General features: G+C 41.6%; 1 protein-coding gene across 8 annotated transcripts in view; it reads right to left on the bottom strand.

Annotated features, from left to right (window-relative positions):
* The window catches only part of LOC131473693 (girdin-like), a 68,433-nt gene that overhangs the window by 36,350 nt on the left and 15,265 nt on the right, over positions 1-16,818 (bottom strand). For all 8 annotated transcript variants that reach the window (XM_058651154.1, XM_058651147.1, XM_058651149.1 and 5 more), the window contains exons 3-4: positions 15,494-15,602; positions 2,121-2,190 (exon numbers count right to left, since the gene is read on the bottom strand). In XM_058651154.1, coding sequence (XP_058507137.1) covers positions 2,121-2,190; positions 15,494-15,602 — 179 coding nt within the window. The remainder of the gene's footprint in view (positions 1-2,120; positions 2,191-15,493; positions 15,603-16,818) is intronic.

The following is a 16,818-nucleotide window of genomic DNA, read 5'->3' as shown; positions in this document are numbered from 1 at the left end:
GAGCTTCACCAGCTGCCACTGGAGACCACTCACTCTGAGGAGCTAATAATTAGTGATGTGACGTTCCGTTTCGAGGCTTCGAAGCGTGTGCCGAGTAGGGGAGGGGGGGTTTCCGCGATGCGCGTATCGAGGCTTGCTTCATTTAGGGGAGGAGCCAAAAATGATGACGTCCGAAGCCTCGCTGCCCGGCTGTACCACGTGATTGCTTCGTGAAGTGGTTCAGATTTAGCGCGAGGTTTTACGGCTATATAGACCCCTCAGGCTCCATTCAAAATGTGGGTTTTTGAAGGAGAGTTGCGGTCAGTTGAGAGTTTGGATAGTTTGGAGAGTTTGGATACTAGAGTTTGGATAGCGTTTATATAGTTTGGAGAGTTTAGGGAGAGAGAGAGAGATTTAGGAGAGGGAGGAGAGTAGGATAGGTGATATAGGATGGAGCCAGCGAGGCTCATCATTGTCCAAGTTACACAAGCATAATCTGTGCCCTTTTCCTAGTTCCACAAGCACTTTCACTGTCCTCTGCCTGATTACGCCCATGCCATTTTCAGAAAAACATTGCACAACCTGCCATATTATGATATTCCCATTTTGGGAAGATTTACACACACAGAATACATTCAAAAAATGTATTAAACACATATGTACAGAAATTATTTGGTCATACATTTTTTGTAATTCATAGTCATTTCTAACAGACACAAAAATTAAATTCATCACACATTATGTGGTTCAGATACAGCTGCCTGTGATTATACACTTGGCCAGTAGGTGGTTTCGTGTGCACATGAAGCTTCGAGAAATGAACCCTTTCTCGAACCAATTGGCTCAAGTGGTTCAATGCCTCATGAGGCTTCATCTCACCATCACTACTAATAATGATGTTTACCTTTTTGCACAGTAAGGGAGCTTTTCCAAACACTCGCTTTTAGCCGACATCACACAAGCTTTACATTTGGTGTGAATGCCCCACATACAAAACAGATATCTCACATTGATAATGACTACAATGACCTTGACTGCAGCTCATCACACTCTGTGCTCAGTTCCTCCGTCGTGGTCTCATTAGAATATAAAGCAGCACTTGGTGCAAAGCTCGTGGGGCTTAAAAAGCGGTCATGAAAAACACTTGACACTGCACTTCTGCTGCTCGGCTGCTCAGGCATATCTCGTTGCACGGCCGGAGTCAGAAGGTCAAATCAAAACAGTTACGCCGAATTTTAAAAGTCAACAGCTTTGGGATTTAAAGTGAACGCTTATTAAGATAAGAGGGTCAACCAAGTGTGAGAAGTCTGTTCTCTTTTTTGATCTATATGCAAACTTACTCAACACGTTTTAATGACTTCAGAAACATATCAGATTAATGTGTTAGTCCGACTTAAATGTTGAATGTATATGTTCAATCAAGCCCAAAATGGCACCAATGATTTTTTGGACTAAGGACTTGGCTTTTTATGGTCTGCCAGCATTAAAAATGTAATATCTAGCCACCAGCTAAACCAGAAACAGTATGCAGCAGAGACTATATAAACTTGGCCACGGTACAGAGTTTCATTATCTCGGCCAACTGAGAGAACACGCGTTTCAACTTGCATCAAAACTACACTGACAATATACCCACTACAGTAGACCACACTACACCAGTGTAGTATAGTAGTATTCATTATACTTCTATACTATTATTGTTTAATTATTATTATTATTATTATTATTATTATTATTATTATTATTATTATTAATAATTGTTTAATCTCTAATATTTACTATGACGTGTGCTGCTGACACAATCTCAGTGAGTTCTACCTGGTTTAAAATAAAGGTAAAATAAAGAAGAAAAAAAACAGATAACCTGTTGACAATCTGATTAGATTGTCAACAGATTATCTAATCAGCAAAAGTGTGTTTATACATCAGGGCTTCAAATTATATTTTTGTTTTACACCCGCTGTTTACAACAATTAGCTGGGATCATAGTGGAAAAGGGCCATAACTAATACTAACCTGGCATAGCCGAGGTAGAAACACTACATTCAATAAAGGGGTTACCTGCTTGTGTTAGTGCACTGGGCCAAGGACAGTAGCAGTAAAACCTGGATTGTGTTGTATTTTTGGTAGCAGACACTTACCAGAGAGAGGGTTCCGGCCCAGCACCAGCACGTTTGGTAAAGGCATCATGACCAGCTGCTGAAGACTCTCCTGTCACACAACACAAATAAAAGAACGTCATCAGGAGGAGAACGTAAGAAAGAGGCATTGCTTATATTTTTCAAGGAATTAGTAACAAGAAAATTAAGACATGATTTACATTAACTTTAACTTCATTCAGAGCGTACTGGAATGTTGCAACTCCAATAAATCATAAATCCAATAAGTAGTCATCATGTAAGACCTCAGCATTTAATTCAAGAGTTTCTCACAACTTTTTTTCCACACAGCTTCAGGCCCGACAGTGGAACTCAACACTGTAATGACAACATTTAACTGTAACATCATCTCCAATCAAAGACCGTGGCAGAGAATTTCAGGCCCATAGGTGTTAAGTTTTAATGGAGTTAGAGGGAAAACTTTAAAAGATTATATAGTGTGTGTGTAAGTGACAGTGGTATTTACGTGGGTTAAATTGCTGGTGTGGGTTACGCCCCAAGGCCCGCCTCCTTTCACATGTCAATCAACCAAAATGAAACCATGAGCTGCGGTTCACAAGCAGACACAACATGCATGTGCAGAAACACAGCAGTCACATACAGGTCAGACACACGCTGCGGGTAAAAGAGGGCAGAACCTCAGAACTTCATGTTATTACTGATGTTTGCTTTAAGTCAAATACTCAAAGTCATCATCATCACATTGCTAAGTCTTTTGACATGACAGTCATAGTAATCATAAGAAATAAAAGTGTGATTTGCCAGAACAAATTGCATTTAAAAGACAAGAATGAGTTGATAACTAAGATAATTATTTTAGAATTTAAATGCAGTAAATAATTATATTTTCAGGCCTGATTTAAATGAGCCGACAGTGTGAGCAGACCTCAGGTATATTCAGGTGTGGGAAACACACAGTAAACCTGTTCCTGATGATCTTAGAGCTCTGGATGCTTCATAGGAAACTAAGAAGTCTAGGTTGTATTCTGGTCCAGGACCATTGAGTGCTTTGTAGACCAAGAGTAAGATTTTGAAAATCTATCCTTTGACACACAGGAAGCCAGTGCAGTGATCTGAGGACTGGTGTGATGTGGTCCAGTTTCCTGGTATAAATCAGGACTCCAGTGCAAACTTTATCTAGTAAAGCATTACCCTAATGATTTCTGCAGTCCCAACCGTTAACCAAGATGTTATGAAACCAGGACATGAAGTTCAGTTCACGTGAATATTTTATATCTACCTGATGGCAGAAGACGGTTTGAACCCATCTGACGCCACAGTTTTACTTTTTTATGCAGGTTAATTCTGAATATGACAAAGAGGCTTATTTATATAAGTGAGGGGGTTTAGAGGCCCCCCCCGCTGTAACCATCTGTCCTATACATGCATTACCTCATCAGAGGTAAAACGGCAGGAAATCTGACATCACTGGGTGGTTTTTCACTGGTTAAAAATAGTCCGACATCTGCAGCGCTTACAGGCGTTGTCAAAATAAACAGGTTTAATTCAAAACTGTGTTCTGAACACACCTTCTTGGGGCTTTCTCCTTTTTCTTTATTCCTTTTCTCATCTACCTTAAAATCACACTGTTGCCATAGAGATTGGAGCACCAGTGCTAAATGTGACTTAAAATTTTTTAGTTTTTGGGGATTTTGTCCAAAAAATATACAAATCACGCACAAAATAAAAAACAGTTACTAGTTTGAATGTTGTGTATGGTTAATATTATCATCTTCGAGTATATACATGGCAAGGTGTGCGTGCATGCGTATGTGTGCGTCCTCTTTTTGATTATATGTTTGGAATTCCCTGCTTCTGAGAATAGGACGATTGTGACACATTAATTACAGTCATAAACCGACACAAGTTAACTCTACATCAATGCAGATGTTTTCTTAGAAGGTTTTATTAACTCTTTAGCTTCAGTTATACTAAAAATGCTTTCATACAAATGTGTGTTAAAACATTATCCAGTTCCTCTTATTCCTCATTTATATTATACTATATATACTTATGTTTCACAAACCCACGACCTTGCTATTGTGTCTCCACACCAGGTAAAATGTATTGTGTACAGTCACGGCCACAGTTTGTGTTAAATCTGCCATATCAGTGGTGGTGGCAGCAGAGGCGAGTGCGACGCCTGCGGTCGTCTGAACCTTTGTTGTCTGTTTGATTTGATGCAGAACCAGAAAACCACTAGTTTACAGAGGAGGATGTGGAGAATCTGGGGATAAATGTTGCCTCAGATCACTCACATCTGGTTCCAAACAGATAGTGGCACAGACAAACATGGAGCTCCGACGAGATGTGTCGAACTGTGACGATTTGTCATCATGTAGTGTGCGTTACAGCATACACAAACACTCAGAAGCCTCCGTGACCCGAGGTGAAGGTCAAACTGTGGGTTGCAGTGATGGTTATTGGGTCAGGAGTGTGGTTGCCATGGTTTCCCGTCAGTGGCAATGAGAGCACTGACCCCAATAGACACGACTCTTTGTCATGTTACTGGGGAAGAAAAAGCCCAACCATGTTTTAACATGTCAGTAAATGTATGACACAACTACCTCAGATCAGGAACTATCAACCAGATCTTAACTAAAGGTTCTGTGAGTGGAGAATGTTAAATATTAACAAATATTTAACAAACAACAAGTGATATATTGTGATCACAATAACAGCAATGACTAATATCAGTGTCAGTCTGGAGTGTCTGAGCACCGAGGCGACCTGACTCAACAAGCGTCAGACTGAATAACAGAGCGTCTCACAGAGAGAGGCGACCGATTCACCACAGAGAACTCACGACAGCCACGCCGAGCCAAATCTGACACAAAACATTTCAATCAAAAAGAGCAAACGGGCCAGCAGCAGCATCAGAGAGACAGAGTGTGAAGCGGAAAAAGCAGATGAACTCTTCAGGTTTTGGTTTATTCAAACGTTCTTTTTGAAAACAAAAACAGAAAGCTTTACAGTTAACGATGGAAAAACTAGCATCGAAGACAAATTACAAATTGGGCTACGGAAGTACGCAAATGTATCGATAATGAATTAGAATTGCTTAGATTATGTGTGCAAATATGTGTGTCTTTATGCCATGAAGAACTGTGACTAGTATTACTAGTATTCACCATAATACTGGTTTCCATGAGTTAAAGTGTGAGTGAGAATGTGGGATTGTTGATTGTTAATTGATGCATTTTCTATCTTTGTGTAGATTAAGTGTCATTTGTATAGTCCTGCACATGTGGCTGTTACTCACAGGTTAAGGGTGAATGCGTGAGTGTGTCATTTTATTACTAATAATAAAAATATTGAAATCAAAAACTCACAGAGCACGCACACACGCACACACACTGAGAGCTTTTTCCACCCTACCCACAGCCACCTGTCCGTCATCTGACCACTGCTGCCCTTCAACTCGTGCTAACACCTGTCCCCCTTTAATGGCACCAAGTGTTCCCCTGAGCAAGCACTTTGAAACCACCCAAAGTTACAGTAATGACATTACAAGTTATCACCGTAGGTTCACACACAGCTGGGATTCCAGGATTAAGTTATACTGAATGCAAGAGTGAATGTTATCACCTTTTACAGAAACAGATGGTGTTGTTTCTGGTCTCCCCCCCCCAGTTTGATGGTAAGCATTTATCCCATGTAACTACTGGTTTGTGTGCAGTGGAATTCACTTCTGAAACGTAGTGTTTTTAGTCAAACTCCACAGAGAGAGAGAGAGAGAGAGAGAGAGAGAGAGAGAGTCGTGTGGAGCTGAGAAGCTTCCTCAATCACTGTGTGAACTAATGTGACATTTGTTTATAACTGTTGCACATACAGCGTTAAGTAAGAAGACATCCTAAAAATTGAGCTCAACAACTTCATATAAATATGTTAATAAACTGCTCACTGTTTTCTCCAGTTTCCTCCCACAGTCTAAAAACAAGCAGATTTGGGGATTAGGCAAACTGGACACTCTGACTTGACCATAGGTGTGAGTGTGAGATTGGTGGTTTGTGTCTGCGTGTCCCTGTGATGGACCGACGACCTGTCCAGGGTCCCGCCTTTCGCCCTTTGTCATATGACCCTCATGTGGAGGATAAAGCGGTAGAAGATGAATGAATGGATGAAAAACTGGTTCATGCATGAGCTTCTACTGCAGCACATTTCATATATTGGCAGTTGAGTGTGCTGTATTTTTAGGGATTTGGGGAATAACGTATTTTGGGGATTAGCTGCAGGTTACCAACTTTTAAACTACAGTAGCCTAATATGCCTCTCGGATTAACTGGCAACGGCTTAGCTCTCATACATAAAACATGATGGACAGTGCAGGAAATGAGAGCAGCCACCACTCCACACTGAGCCTGTCATGGCAATGTGCTGCTGCTGCTCACACACACACGCACACGCATGTACAGCCACACACGTGCTAATGCAGCTTTCATGCGGAGAGAGCTGTGGGTATTTTTCAAGGTAGCTGTGACAGCACAAACACCCTGGACTCGTTCCACTGCGTCAGTCTTTAAAAGTCACAATCTAATCGGAACACATGGGCAGTGTGTGGATGAGCCAGTGGTTGCAACATTCAAAAAGAAGCCAACATTCACATGGTGAGGACGTGAGTGATGATGCAGATGAAGCGGAATGGATGGTTGAGAAGGACAGAGATGCAGCTTTGATCCCATCATTTTTCACTCCAGGCACGCATGGCTGAGCCGTCTCCTTTCCTTCTCTCTTCCTTCTCCTCTCAAGATCTTTCCTTTACACCCCCCCCCATCCCCCCATCCTGACACTACACTGCTGTTTTATTGATTCCGGGGCAAGATTCACAGCTCCTCAACACTGGCTCCTCTTCCATCCCTCAGAGACGTTCAGACATATGAGATGTCCGTTAAAGAGACGTCACTCAACACAATGGAATTCACTCCGTCGGTTAGATTCAGGCGAGTGGACGGCTGCTGACTGGACAGATGACATTCTGTTAAGATTTGTACTATGATAGAAGACAGCATCCACACACACACACAAACACACACATTCAAGGTTAGTAGGGCATGTGGTGTTATGAGTAGGGAAGCATGTGTATGAAAGAGTGTGTATGAAAGTGATGTCAGTGGAAAGGTTATAAGGCTGCTGTGTTTCTGCCTCACAGGAGCCCTGTGTGTGAAACTCACACACCTCCTTCCCCCATTTAACCAACCAAACACAAGTTCCGCTACTGGCATAGCTGTAACAGGGGACTAATTGTGCTGCAGTGTGTGTGTGTGTGTGTGCGTGCGTGCGTGCGTGCGTAGTACATGTGTGTGCATGTTTCTATTGGTGCTTTCCTGCCTGAACCCTGAAAGCCTGAATCACACCCATGCCGCAGAAATGGAGTGTTACCATAGAAACGAGAAGAGGGGTTTATTCTCCCAGTGCTAGTGAAGCTGACACGTACTGTACATCAGCGTCACACACACGCACACACAAACACACACGCACACACACACACACACACAACACACAACACACAACACACACACACACACACACACACACACACACACACAGAAGCTCTCTCCTGGGTATGGCACTGCGGACTTCTCTCCTACTGAAAAACATTACCGCCAACGATGGGAAGAAGTCAGCTTCCTCTTTCTCTCACATCAAACAAAAACACAGAAACCACTTAACAGATTTCACTACATCCTCATGATCGCAAATTAAAGCCAATGGACCATTCAGTGCTGTAATAGGCCCACATTCACTCGACAGCGTGTCACATGGGTAACTTAACAGGGTTCTTGTTTTTATTTCCTTCTTTAGACTCAACAAGAATTTCACAAATTTTAAGAAAACAACAACATGCCCAAAGATTGACAATAAGCAGCTGTCTTTAGATCAACTTAAAATAAAAACATGTACAGTATAAGGAAAACCACATAATGGTCAGGTTATGTTTTTCCACGTCCATGTATAAGCCGAGGTCTGCTACGGTCTGTGTGACGGTAACTTTCACAATCAGCCCATTTCCAAATCACAGCACGCTTGTTTTGATCTAAAGTGACAACAAAGAAGACGGTAACCATGGAAACACGAGTGAGGTTATATGAGCACATCCACCAGTGTCAACACATACAGACAGAGACAATACAGTATCACTGACGCAGAACCTCGTCTAAGAATGGACAGAAGCATGTAAAGCACTGCTCTGCAGACACAGACCATAGTAAGGATGACCCGGCACTAAGATGTTCCATTGTTCATAATTGTCAAATCTTTAATGAGGAAGTCTGTTTTTCTATTTTAGACCATTTCTCTTTTCTCATTAAGATCAAACAAACAGAATACCATGACACGCTACAAAGAACTAAAGAACAATAAGGACAGTTACGAGAATGGTAAAACACATATGTCAATGTGACAATGCCATGGTCATATTTCTACTACACAATCTTTAAAATAAAAGAATTATAGATCATTGTTGTCCTGCAAGTTGTTCAAACAACTATTATATTAACTTCTGCATTTGTGCAAATTTCACTTACAATAACAATAACACCATGTTCTTCCTATACAAGTAATTCATTAGATGTGTCACCAGTTGTTCTTGGCTCAACAGTAAACTCAACAAGAAAAGAACAGCAGTCGAAGTCTACTGCTGTCCAGATGGAAAGATCATGTTTTACATGAGGAGGAGGAGGAGAGAACGACCCATTAGTCCCCAGTTTCTTTTGTTCTCAGCTGTTATCTATCAGCTCGAGAGCTTTTAGCCCCGAGGCTGAACGAGTGGACGGGTTGATCCTGCTGCTCGTCTCAAAAGGTGGAGGCAGGTGGGCAGAGGAGGTCCAATCTCTCAGCCCCCGCCACATCACCCCAGGGCTCGGGCTCAGCCACACACACACACACATAAAAAAACCCTCTCATCTACTGTTTTTAACTCATGGCAGAGTGGTGAGTGAAGGAGCTCCTGCTTTTGTTAGAATACACAGTCTCATCACCGATTTATCATTGACATCAAAATGTCGTAAAAGAAAAAACATAGATGCATGTTTTCCACTCCTCATGTTGTCAAGTGTCTTGTTTTATAGAACTCAAACTGATTATCCAAACAATTCAGTTAGTAATCAATTGCTAAATGTTGTAGCCCAATCCATGTCTACAAAATAAAAGCCTTCAAACCACTGTAGCGTAGGGATGCATGATGACTAATGACCTCAACATTAGCCGTTACCTCCTTGACTTCTATGCTGACGCCACCCTACAACTATTTTTTTTAATATATAAAATATATTTATTTTCTTCAAAGAAGAAAATGTATATCTACATCTGATAAAAACTATTATGTTTATTTCACAACAGAAGAGACTCAATGTAGTTGGGCACAAGAAAAAAGAGATACACGCACATGTAAAGTCCAACGTTTGAATTTCAAAGCTGGATTTTGTTATTTCACCACAGAGCTGCTACCACTGCAGACTGAAGCCTCTGCCCTGTTTGGTTCAGTGATGGAAAAGAAGAACACAGCTTCAAGCTTCCCCTTAACACAGCAGCTCTGCTCATGCCTAAAATAGCTCCCTTTTAGAGTACGGGAACCAAATCTACATCATAACTGCCACAAATTCCTCTTCACATGTTTTTTTCTTGTGCACAAACCTACAGAGGGAACCCTCACAGACATGTCGCAGGCACACTGTTATTTTGGTGAGCCGGCGTTCGAGGCTGTGATTATCTGATGTGATTGGTGTGTCGTTCTGGATGAAAGCGGCAGCAGAGCTCCACGTGAAGCCCAGAAACAGTCACAATGTCCACTGTGTGTACAAGTACGTAGTGGAATGAGTGAGCGCTTGTTTACAGCGGGGAACTAATACTAACACCGGGGGAGATAAATGACACTTGGAACGACATTTGCTCAGATACTTCTCATGTGGCTTGAAACCCGGGAAAAATCACAATGTATGACTGTGTTCAGTCGGTGTTCAGACTGTTGTTGTTACAGTTGCAGTTGCAGTTTCAAAGGTTTAAAAAAAGCATTACGTTAGTTTTGTTCAATCTAAACAAAATCCCTATATCAGCGCAGTCAGACTCATGCATTTAAAAGCCAGGCTAGTTAGCTGCTACATCATCATCATCATCACCATCAACAGGACTTTTGGATGAAGCAGCATGAGAGTGTGCATGAAAACACAGACTCAGCCTGCAGCAACAGGAACATGCCCTACTAAACTGATTCACTCATGAGTGTTGTTGACAGAAGGCAGAGAGACAGCGAGGATTTTCAGAATGATTAAAGGGAGATGTACATTACAACCTATTTTGTACAATGACATACTTTACAATGAAAATAACCACCAAATGTATGCATAAGCTGTAATAACGGGAACAACCATCCACAGTTGTTGCAGCACATTGTGTGTGCGTGACTGCGTGTGACTGAAGTGTGGCAGTGTTGACCGTATGAATATTTGTGTTTCAGCTTCACTCTGGCCCAGGACCAGAACAGGGCATGTGTGAGCCTTTGGGTCAACAATGAAAACACAGACAACACATAAAATTAACTTAATAATAATATATTTTAATGTTCAAGAGTATCGGAGAATCTGAATTTTCTTGCGATGCCATGACTTTGACCCTCGATCTCCAAATCTATGAATTTTGTACTTTCCATCAAGATGTTCTTGGAACATTGAGTTCACAATATCAAAGACTTTCTTAGAAATGTTTTGTTACCAATTTAATGGTGATGTAAAATATACAGTGACCTTTAACTTAAAATGGTTGCTGCAATCCCAATTCAAAACACTGCATGAGTGTGGTTTAAGTAGGTTCCCTGATTTGACAAATGATGTAAATAAGACACCGCACATACACATCTGTCTGCTTTATTTCTATAAACATTGAACCTATTTAGTTATGTTTTTTTAAGTTTTTCTAAGTTGTTGTTTTTTTAGACGTTTTTGAGAGGGATACCAGGACTTTTTAGGTTTTGGTACCTTTCAGTATTTCCGACACTCTGCACCAGTTAGCTGCTGTCTACTCGCTCTGCTAGTATCCAATGTGTTGAAGTGCTAAGAGCTGGAATATCGGGTGGTTGACTAACAGTATCTTCACAAAATAAATGTATACATTAAATTGATGAAAATACTGACTGCAATGTTTTCAAGATTGAAAAGTCTTCCTTTCAGGATCATCAGAGGAAAGTCTTATTTTTGTCAGCAGAGGAATTAAGTGATAGAAAGTCTAATGCTGTGTTATGATGTATTAATGGACCACTAAATCAACTTTAATCGCTTAAGAACACATATTTTCATACGGAGGATTCTTGCATGATACCTCTGTGTTGCAAAACAGAAGCAAAAACAGTCTGTAATACACATTAAGTCGTGTTCATCTCATAAAACACTTCAAAGAGCATTGACGGGGAAATGACTATGACACAATAATTCACAGCCTTTTCAAGAGCAGGTGGAAAAAAAGCCTTGTGGTTATTCAGGTTTTATGCTGATAAATATTTAACCTTCACACTTAAATACTGAATTCACATTATGTAAAAAGCAGAGTTCAAATGAAGGTAAAACAAAAAACTGCAGATGATGACAAAAACAGCCTCAGAAGGCCTGATAACCTGTCATGCATTCTACAAACTACACCAAAGAACTCTGCAAATCGCTTGGGTCCAGGCCGGCTCCGCATGAATGGTGTCCTCTGTTACCCTTTAAACAGTCATACCAGAGATCCCAGGCCTTTTACGCCCCACCCCAAACCCAAAGCTGTGGCAAAGTGAGGACAAGACCGCTCTTATTACCAACGCTGACATCTAAAGCTGTTATATTTTTACAGGAGGCAGCAGAGATAAAAATGTTACTAAATCAGCCTGCGGTCGGACAAACTGGCCATGAAAAGCAGCCATTTAATGGTCACAGATTTTTTAGACATATGAAGCTAAAGCTAAAGGTGCTCACATCGGTCTCAATGAGATGTTTCAACACTGAACTGCAAGAGGGGTTATGAGTCTGATTTTCATAAATTAGGACAAAGGGATTCACTTAGGAGGCTTTGAGAAAAGCCTGAAAAAGCACAAAGAATTTTAGTTCAGTTGGCGGAGGCTCTACGTTAAATCCCCCTCTAAGAACGCCAAACCAAGGCCACTAAATTAAAAAGAGGCCCAGCATACATTTGGACTGACCAGAGAAAGGAAACAATCCCCGAACACTGCTCTGAAGAAACTGGAAGAGGTAACGTTGCACACGCAGGAGCAGAAAAATGCAGCACCTGTTTTGTCTGTTTCGATGGCACAGTATGACATAGAGAAATGGTTCAGTACCATCATAAGACCCACACACACACACACATTTCCAGCTGTTCAGCCTTGATCTGTACACCATATCGTGAAATCAAAGTCCGTCTAGACATCAACTCCCTCCTACACAACCAATCTGATCTCACACACCACACACACACACACACACACACACACAAGTAGCCAGAGTAAGTGATTGGAGGATGAGAGAAACAAAGTCTCGGTAAAAATAATAAAATAAATAATCAACTAAAGCGTCTTTCACACTGAAATTGGCAGGTATACCCGGGATGTTTAAACCCAGATACAGGCACCTAAAATAGACGATTAACACCATTCCCAATGCCAGTCACAGTCATGACTTTGACATCCAAATGGACAACTGCCCTTGTCCCAGAATGCAAGCATTAGTCAGCAATCGGTTTATTGAATGGAAGTGTGTCAGCCTCCGTTGGGGGGCAAAACTTCCCCTTTCAGCGCGACAGTACAAGGCGGTTTCCAGCCAGTTGTAGCATGGTGACACGCTAAAAGCTACGTGCGTCATAGCACTGTGCAGAGAAGAATTTGACGTGTTCGCCCTGGTCTTGCATCCCATTGATGCCGATCGGAGCCAAAGTCGTTAAATAAAAACCTACATGCATTGCAGAGCTATTTTACCTGGGACTGAATGCTGATTAAACACATCCCCATTGGTGAAAAACCCATTCAAACCTGTGATTAAAAGGCTGTTTTGACCGGTGGGGAATGTAGTGTAAGTGATGGTTCAAAGGGTAAATTAACAAGTTTTCTCTCGGCTCCAATTCAATCAAGTCTCCCCCACTTTCTTCCTCCCACAGTGAATATAGTGATTCAATTAAAGAATCTAAACGTGGGTGTGTGTTTAAAAGCACCACAGCATCACTCTCAGTAACATAGTTACCTAATGTGTTTGTGCTCTGTTGGCACAAAGTGATAACGTCGCCCTGATGCCCTTTCTGACCAAATGTAATATAAGATTCTCAAGAATGAAACTCAGTAAAGTCATTTTAATGTGCACTGGTTTCTCACTTTCGATCGTGATTTTAGTTCCTGCAACCAGGACCCTTACGTTTTCTGTCTGTGCAGGGGGAGTTTCTGTGATATAAGATTACTTGGAAAATTAAATTACAACAATCTTAAGCAAGATCAATTTATTGGATCACTTGAAGCAACCAACCATGCAAGGCCTCCACTCAGTCCAAGTCCTTTTTCAAAGTGCGGAGTATAAAGTAAATTGAAAACCTGTTAAATCCATTAGACCTAAAACCCCAATGCTTCCACCCTCATCCATATGTCTGCAGTCTGGAAATGTGAAACCGATACACGACAAACCAAGTAAAGGAAAAACAGAAGATCCCCAAGGCATAATATATCAAAGCCAGTTTCAGTCACCATTGCCCCACTAACAAATGGTGCAGGGGTAAAGCACAGAGCCACTCATACGCACAGACACTGACAAAGCTGGAGAACAATGAATGCACACTTACTGTATAAAAAGAAAAAGAAAAAATATAATACTGCTACATTACAACCAGCAACAGCAACATTGCGCTAGTAAAGCAAGACAGGAAAAATGCTTCCTGACTGCTGTAATATACTCACTACAGCTGTAACACTAAAACCTGGTTTTCCAGTGTGCAAACAGTTTTTAAACTTGAATACAAACATCTTGAATTATCGCTTAACAGGCAATCTTGATCACAACACATGAACTCTTACTAGACATACTTAGTGTCACAGACTCAAATACAACATTAAAAACCATGGCAGGGATCATGCACCACTACAGTTATTAACTATAGTTACTTATTGGGGGTGTCACAATCTCGATTGCAAATTGAATATTGATCGGAAGACTTAACGATCTCAACCTTCGAAAGCAAAGGTGGAGTCGAGCATTCGACCACGCCCCCAGTGTGACATCCTGCGTCACACGTTACCTCCTCCTGCTAACCTGGAGCTCCTGCTAACTTAAGGTAACCACAGCAACAGCTGTTTGGAGCGACACATCGACCCTTCAACACTTCTTTTCTGTGTTTTCATGGACACAACACACTCACTGCTGTAATTACTGCAGCAAAAAGGTCTTTAAAACATTTTTTTTTTAAATCCTGGTTCTTTGGTTCTCTGTAACATGCATTAAAATGTCCATCCCATCACCAAGTCGTGGAAAGACTTTAAGTGAATGTTTATGACCCTAAAGTGTCATCAAGAGGGACAGACGGACACAAAGCTATAGGACAGCGGGGATAGTACTGTGTAGGTGGTCTCAGGGAGACACAGAAGACACAAAAGGCGGAACAACTGTGTGGATGAGGGGTGCACAGACTGATGCAGAGACACTGTAGATGTAAACCTCTGACCCGTGCCATCATCTCATCATCCAGCACCTCAGTGCTTAACCCTGTGACTCTGTGAGATCATTCTGCTGTTGGAGGCGGCCTAATGGAGCTTTTGTAGGCTTATATTGTCTAAGTCTACACAATAGGCTGATTGTTTAAATAAGATGACCCGGGAGTGATTAACAGGATGTTTAGAAATGAAGCAAAACCAGATTAAGACAGACAGCATTAAACCAAACCCCACTTGACTTCTGAAAACAGCTGTTAAATAAAGAACATGAAACATAAAATCAAGTCATTCGATTTGACTAAAAGCTCACATTTCATATATTTTTTTTATTCCTGATAATTCTACGATTTAACCAGGCCCTGAGGATGTGGGTCACAGCCTGACATGAAGGAAATGTGTGTCTCTGCTTTACCATGAGAACATTCCTGCACTGTCGCAGCAGCGTGCCAGGTCACGCTCAATTCCTGCTCATCAGAGTCACAGTTTATAGACACTGTTACAGCACTGTAGTGAATCATACTGGCTCAGTTTGCTGAGCTCAACGGGTTTCACATCCAGAGAAACAGCCGCACACAGTAAAGAACTGACAAGTGGATTCTAGTAACTAGTACGGAGACTGTTGGTAGAGGATTGTTGTTAAACCTTGGTGTGTGTGTGTGTGTGTGTGCACTGTCAACTATGTGGATGCTGCATTTGAGTTCAGCCTTACCTGATAGTAGGCCTTGATCTGCCTGATGAGAATAGAAAGGTTCTGGATGCGCAGTGTGGGGTCATTGTTCACTTTCTTGTTGGTCCTCTGCACCGTGGCTTTAGGATTTCTGCAGGGATTAGAAAAAGGTCTGGTCATTTTTCAAGTTCACCATCTGAACAATTCAGCAGGAGACTAACACAGAGTCTGACACTTTCACAACAGCAGGGAAACTTCTGGAACACTGAGGTGAGGCGAGGGGTGGCGCCCAGGGTGAGCAGAGAGGAGGACACTCGCTAGGTGTGTGCAATATGTGCAGCATCTCCTGCATTTATAGTATAATTGTAGTTTTATGGATACAATAAAACTGCAAAGGGAAGCTCTGCTTCCACTAAAATGTCATAAAATAAATCAGATATCCATCAATTGTCAAACATGTCTAGCAGGGGGCTCCAGACTTACCTTTCCCAAGCCACATCATCCAACTCTGACGTGTGATGCTCATGTGCTCCCAGGCCAGCAAGGAGATATAATCTCTCCACCTAGTCGTCTAGTTGCTCTGCCCCTAGGTCTCCTACCAGTCGGACAAGCCAGGAACACTTCCCTAAGGAGGCACATCTTGGCATTCTTACCAGGTGTCCAAACCACCCCAACTGGTTCCTTTCCACACATACATTCTCATGCATCCCCCAAAGCAGCATGGCACATTAAACTCTGTGCAAGCTCAGCTTCAATCGATCTTACGTAACGGCATAGAATAGCTTTTATTCACTACAATGAGCGAGACAGTGATTAGATAAATACAGCAAAATCGTCATCACCCTCTACTGACGAGGGAAAAAGTTAACAGAACACAGACACACCGAGCCTCGCAATCCACGTCAGGAGAGTGGAGGTGGGCAAAAATGTGACAGAGATCAGTCACGGTTGAAGACATTGTGACAACAGTTTTTTCACCTGTGGAGTGACCGCAGCAAAGGCTAGTATCCAGAATACCTGTCCACCAGCCCTGGTGCCAGCACAACACAGGGGAAATAAATACTGTTACCACTTACATGGTAAATGACATGGTGGAGAGAAATGAGTTCACACCATGTTTCCTAAATATGATTCATGGACTGAACTACAGAAGGTTTCACAATGGATTTCTGTGCCATTTTTCTAAAATTCCTTGCTTTTATGAACATAATTAACCAAACTGAGCTCATTCTGTGCTTTTGTGGATTATCATCTAATTATCCTTAACATCTATGTCCGACAAAATACTGATATGTTTTGGCTAATATTGCAAACCACCAACAAACTATGAATTATCTGCTTTATTCTCACGTAGGCGGTCTCTGACA

Source organism: Solea solea, chromosome 15, assembly GCF_958295425.1.
Source record: "Solea solea chromosome 15, fSolSol10.1, whole genome shotgun sequence".
NCBI lineage: Eukaryota > Metazoa > Chordata > Actinopteri > Pleuronectiformes > Soleidae > Solea > Solea solea.
Note: the sequence above shows the minus strand (reverse complement) of the source record. Positions and strands in the feature narration are given on the sequence as shown.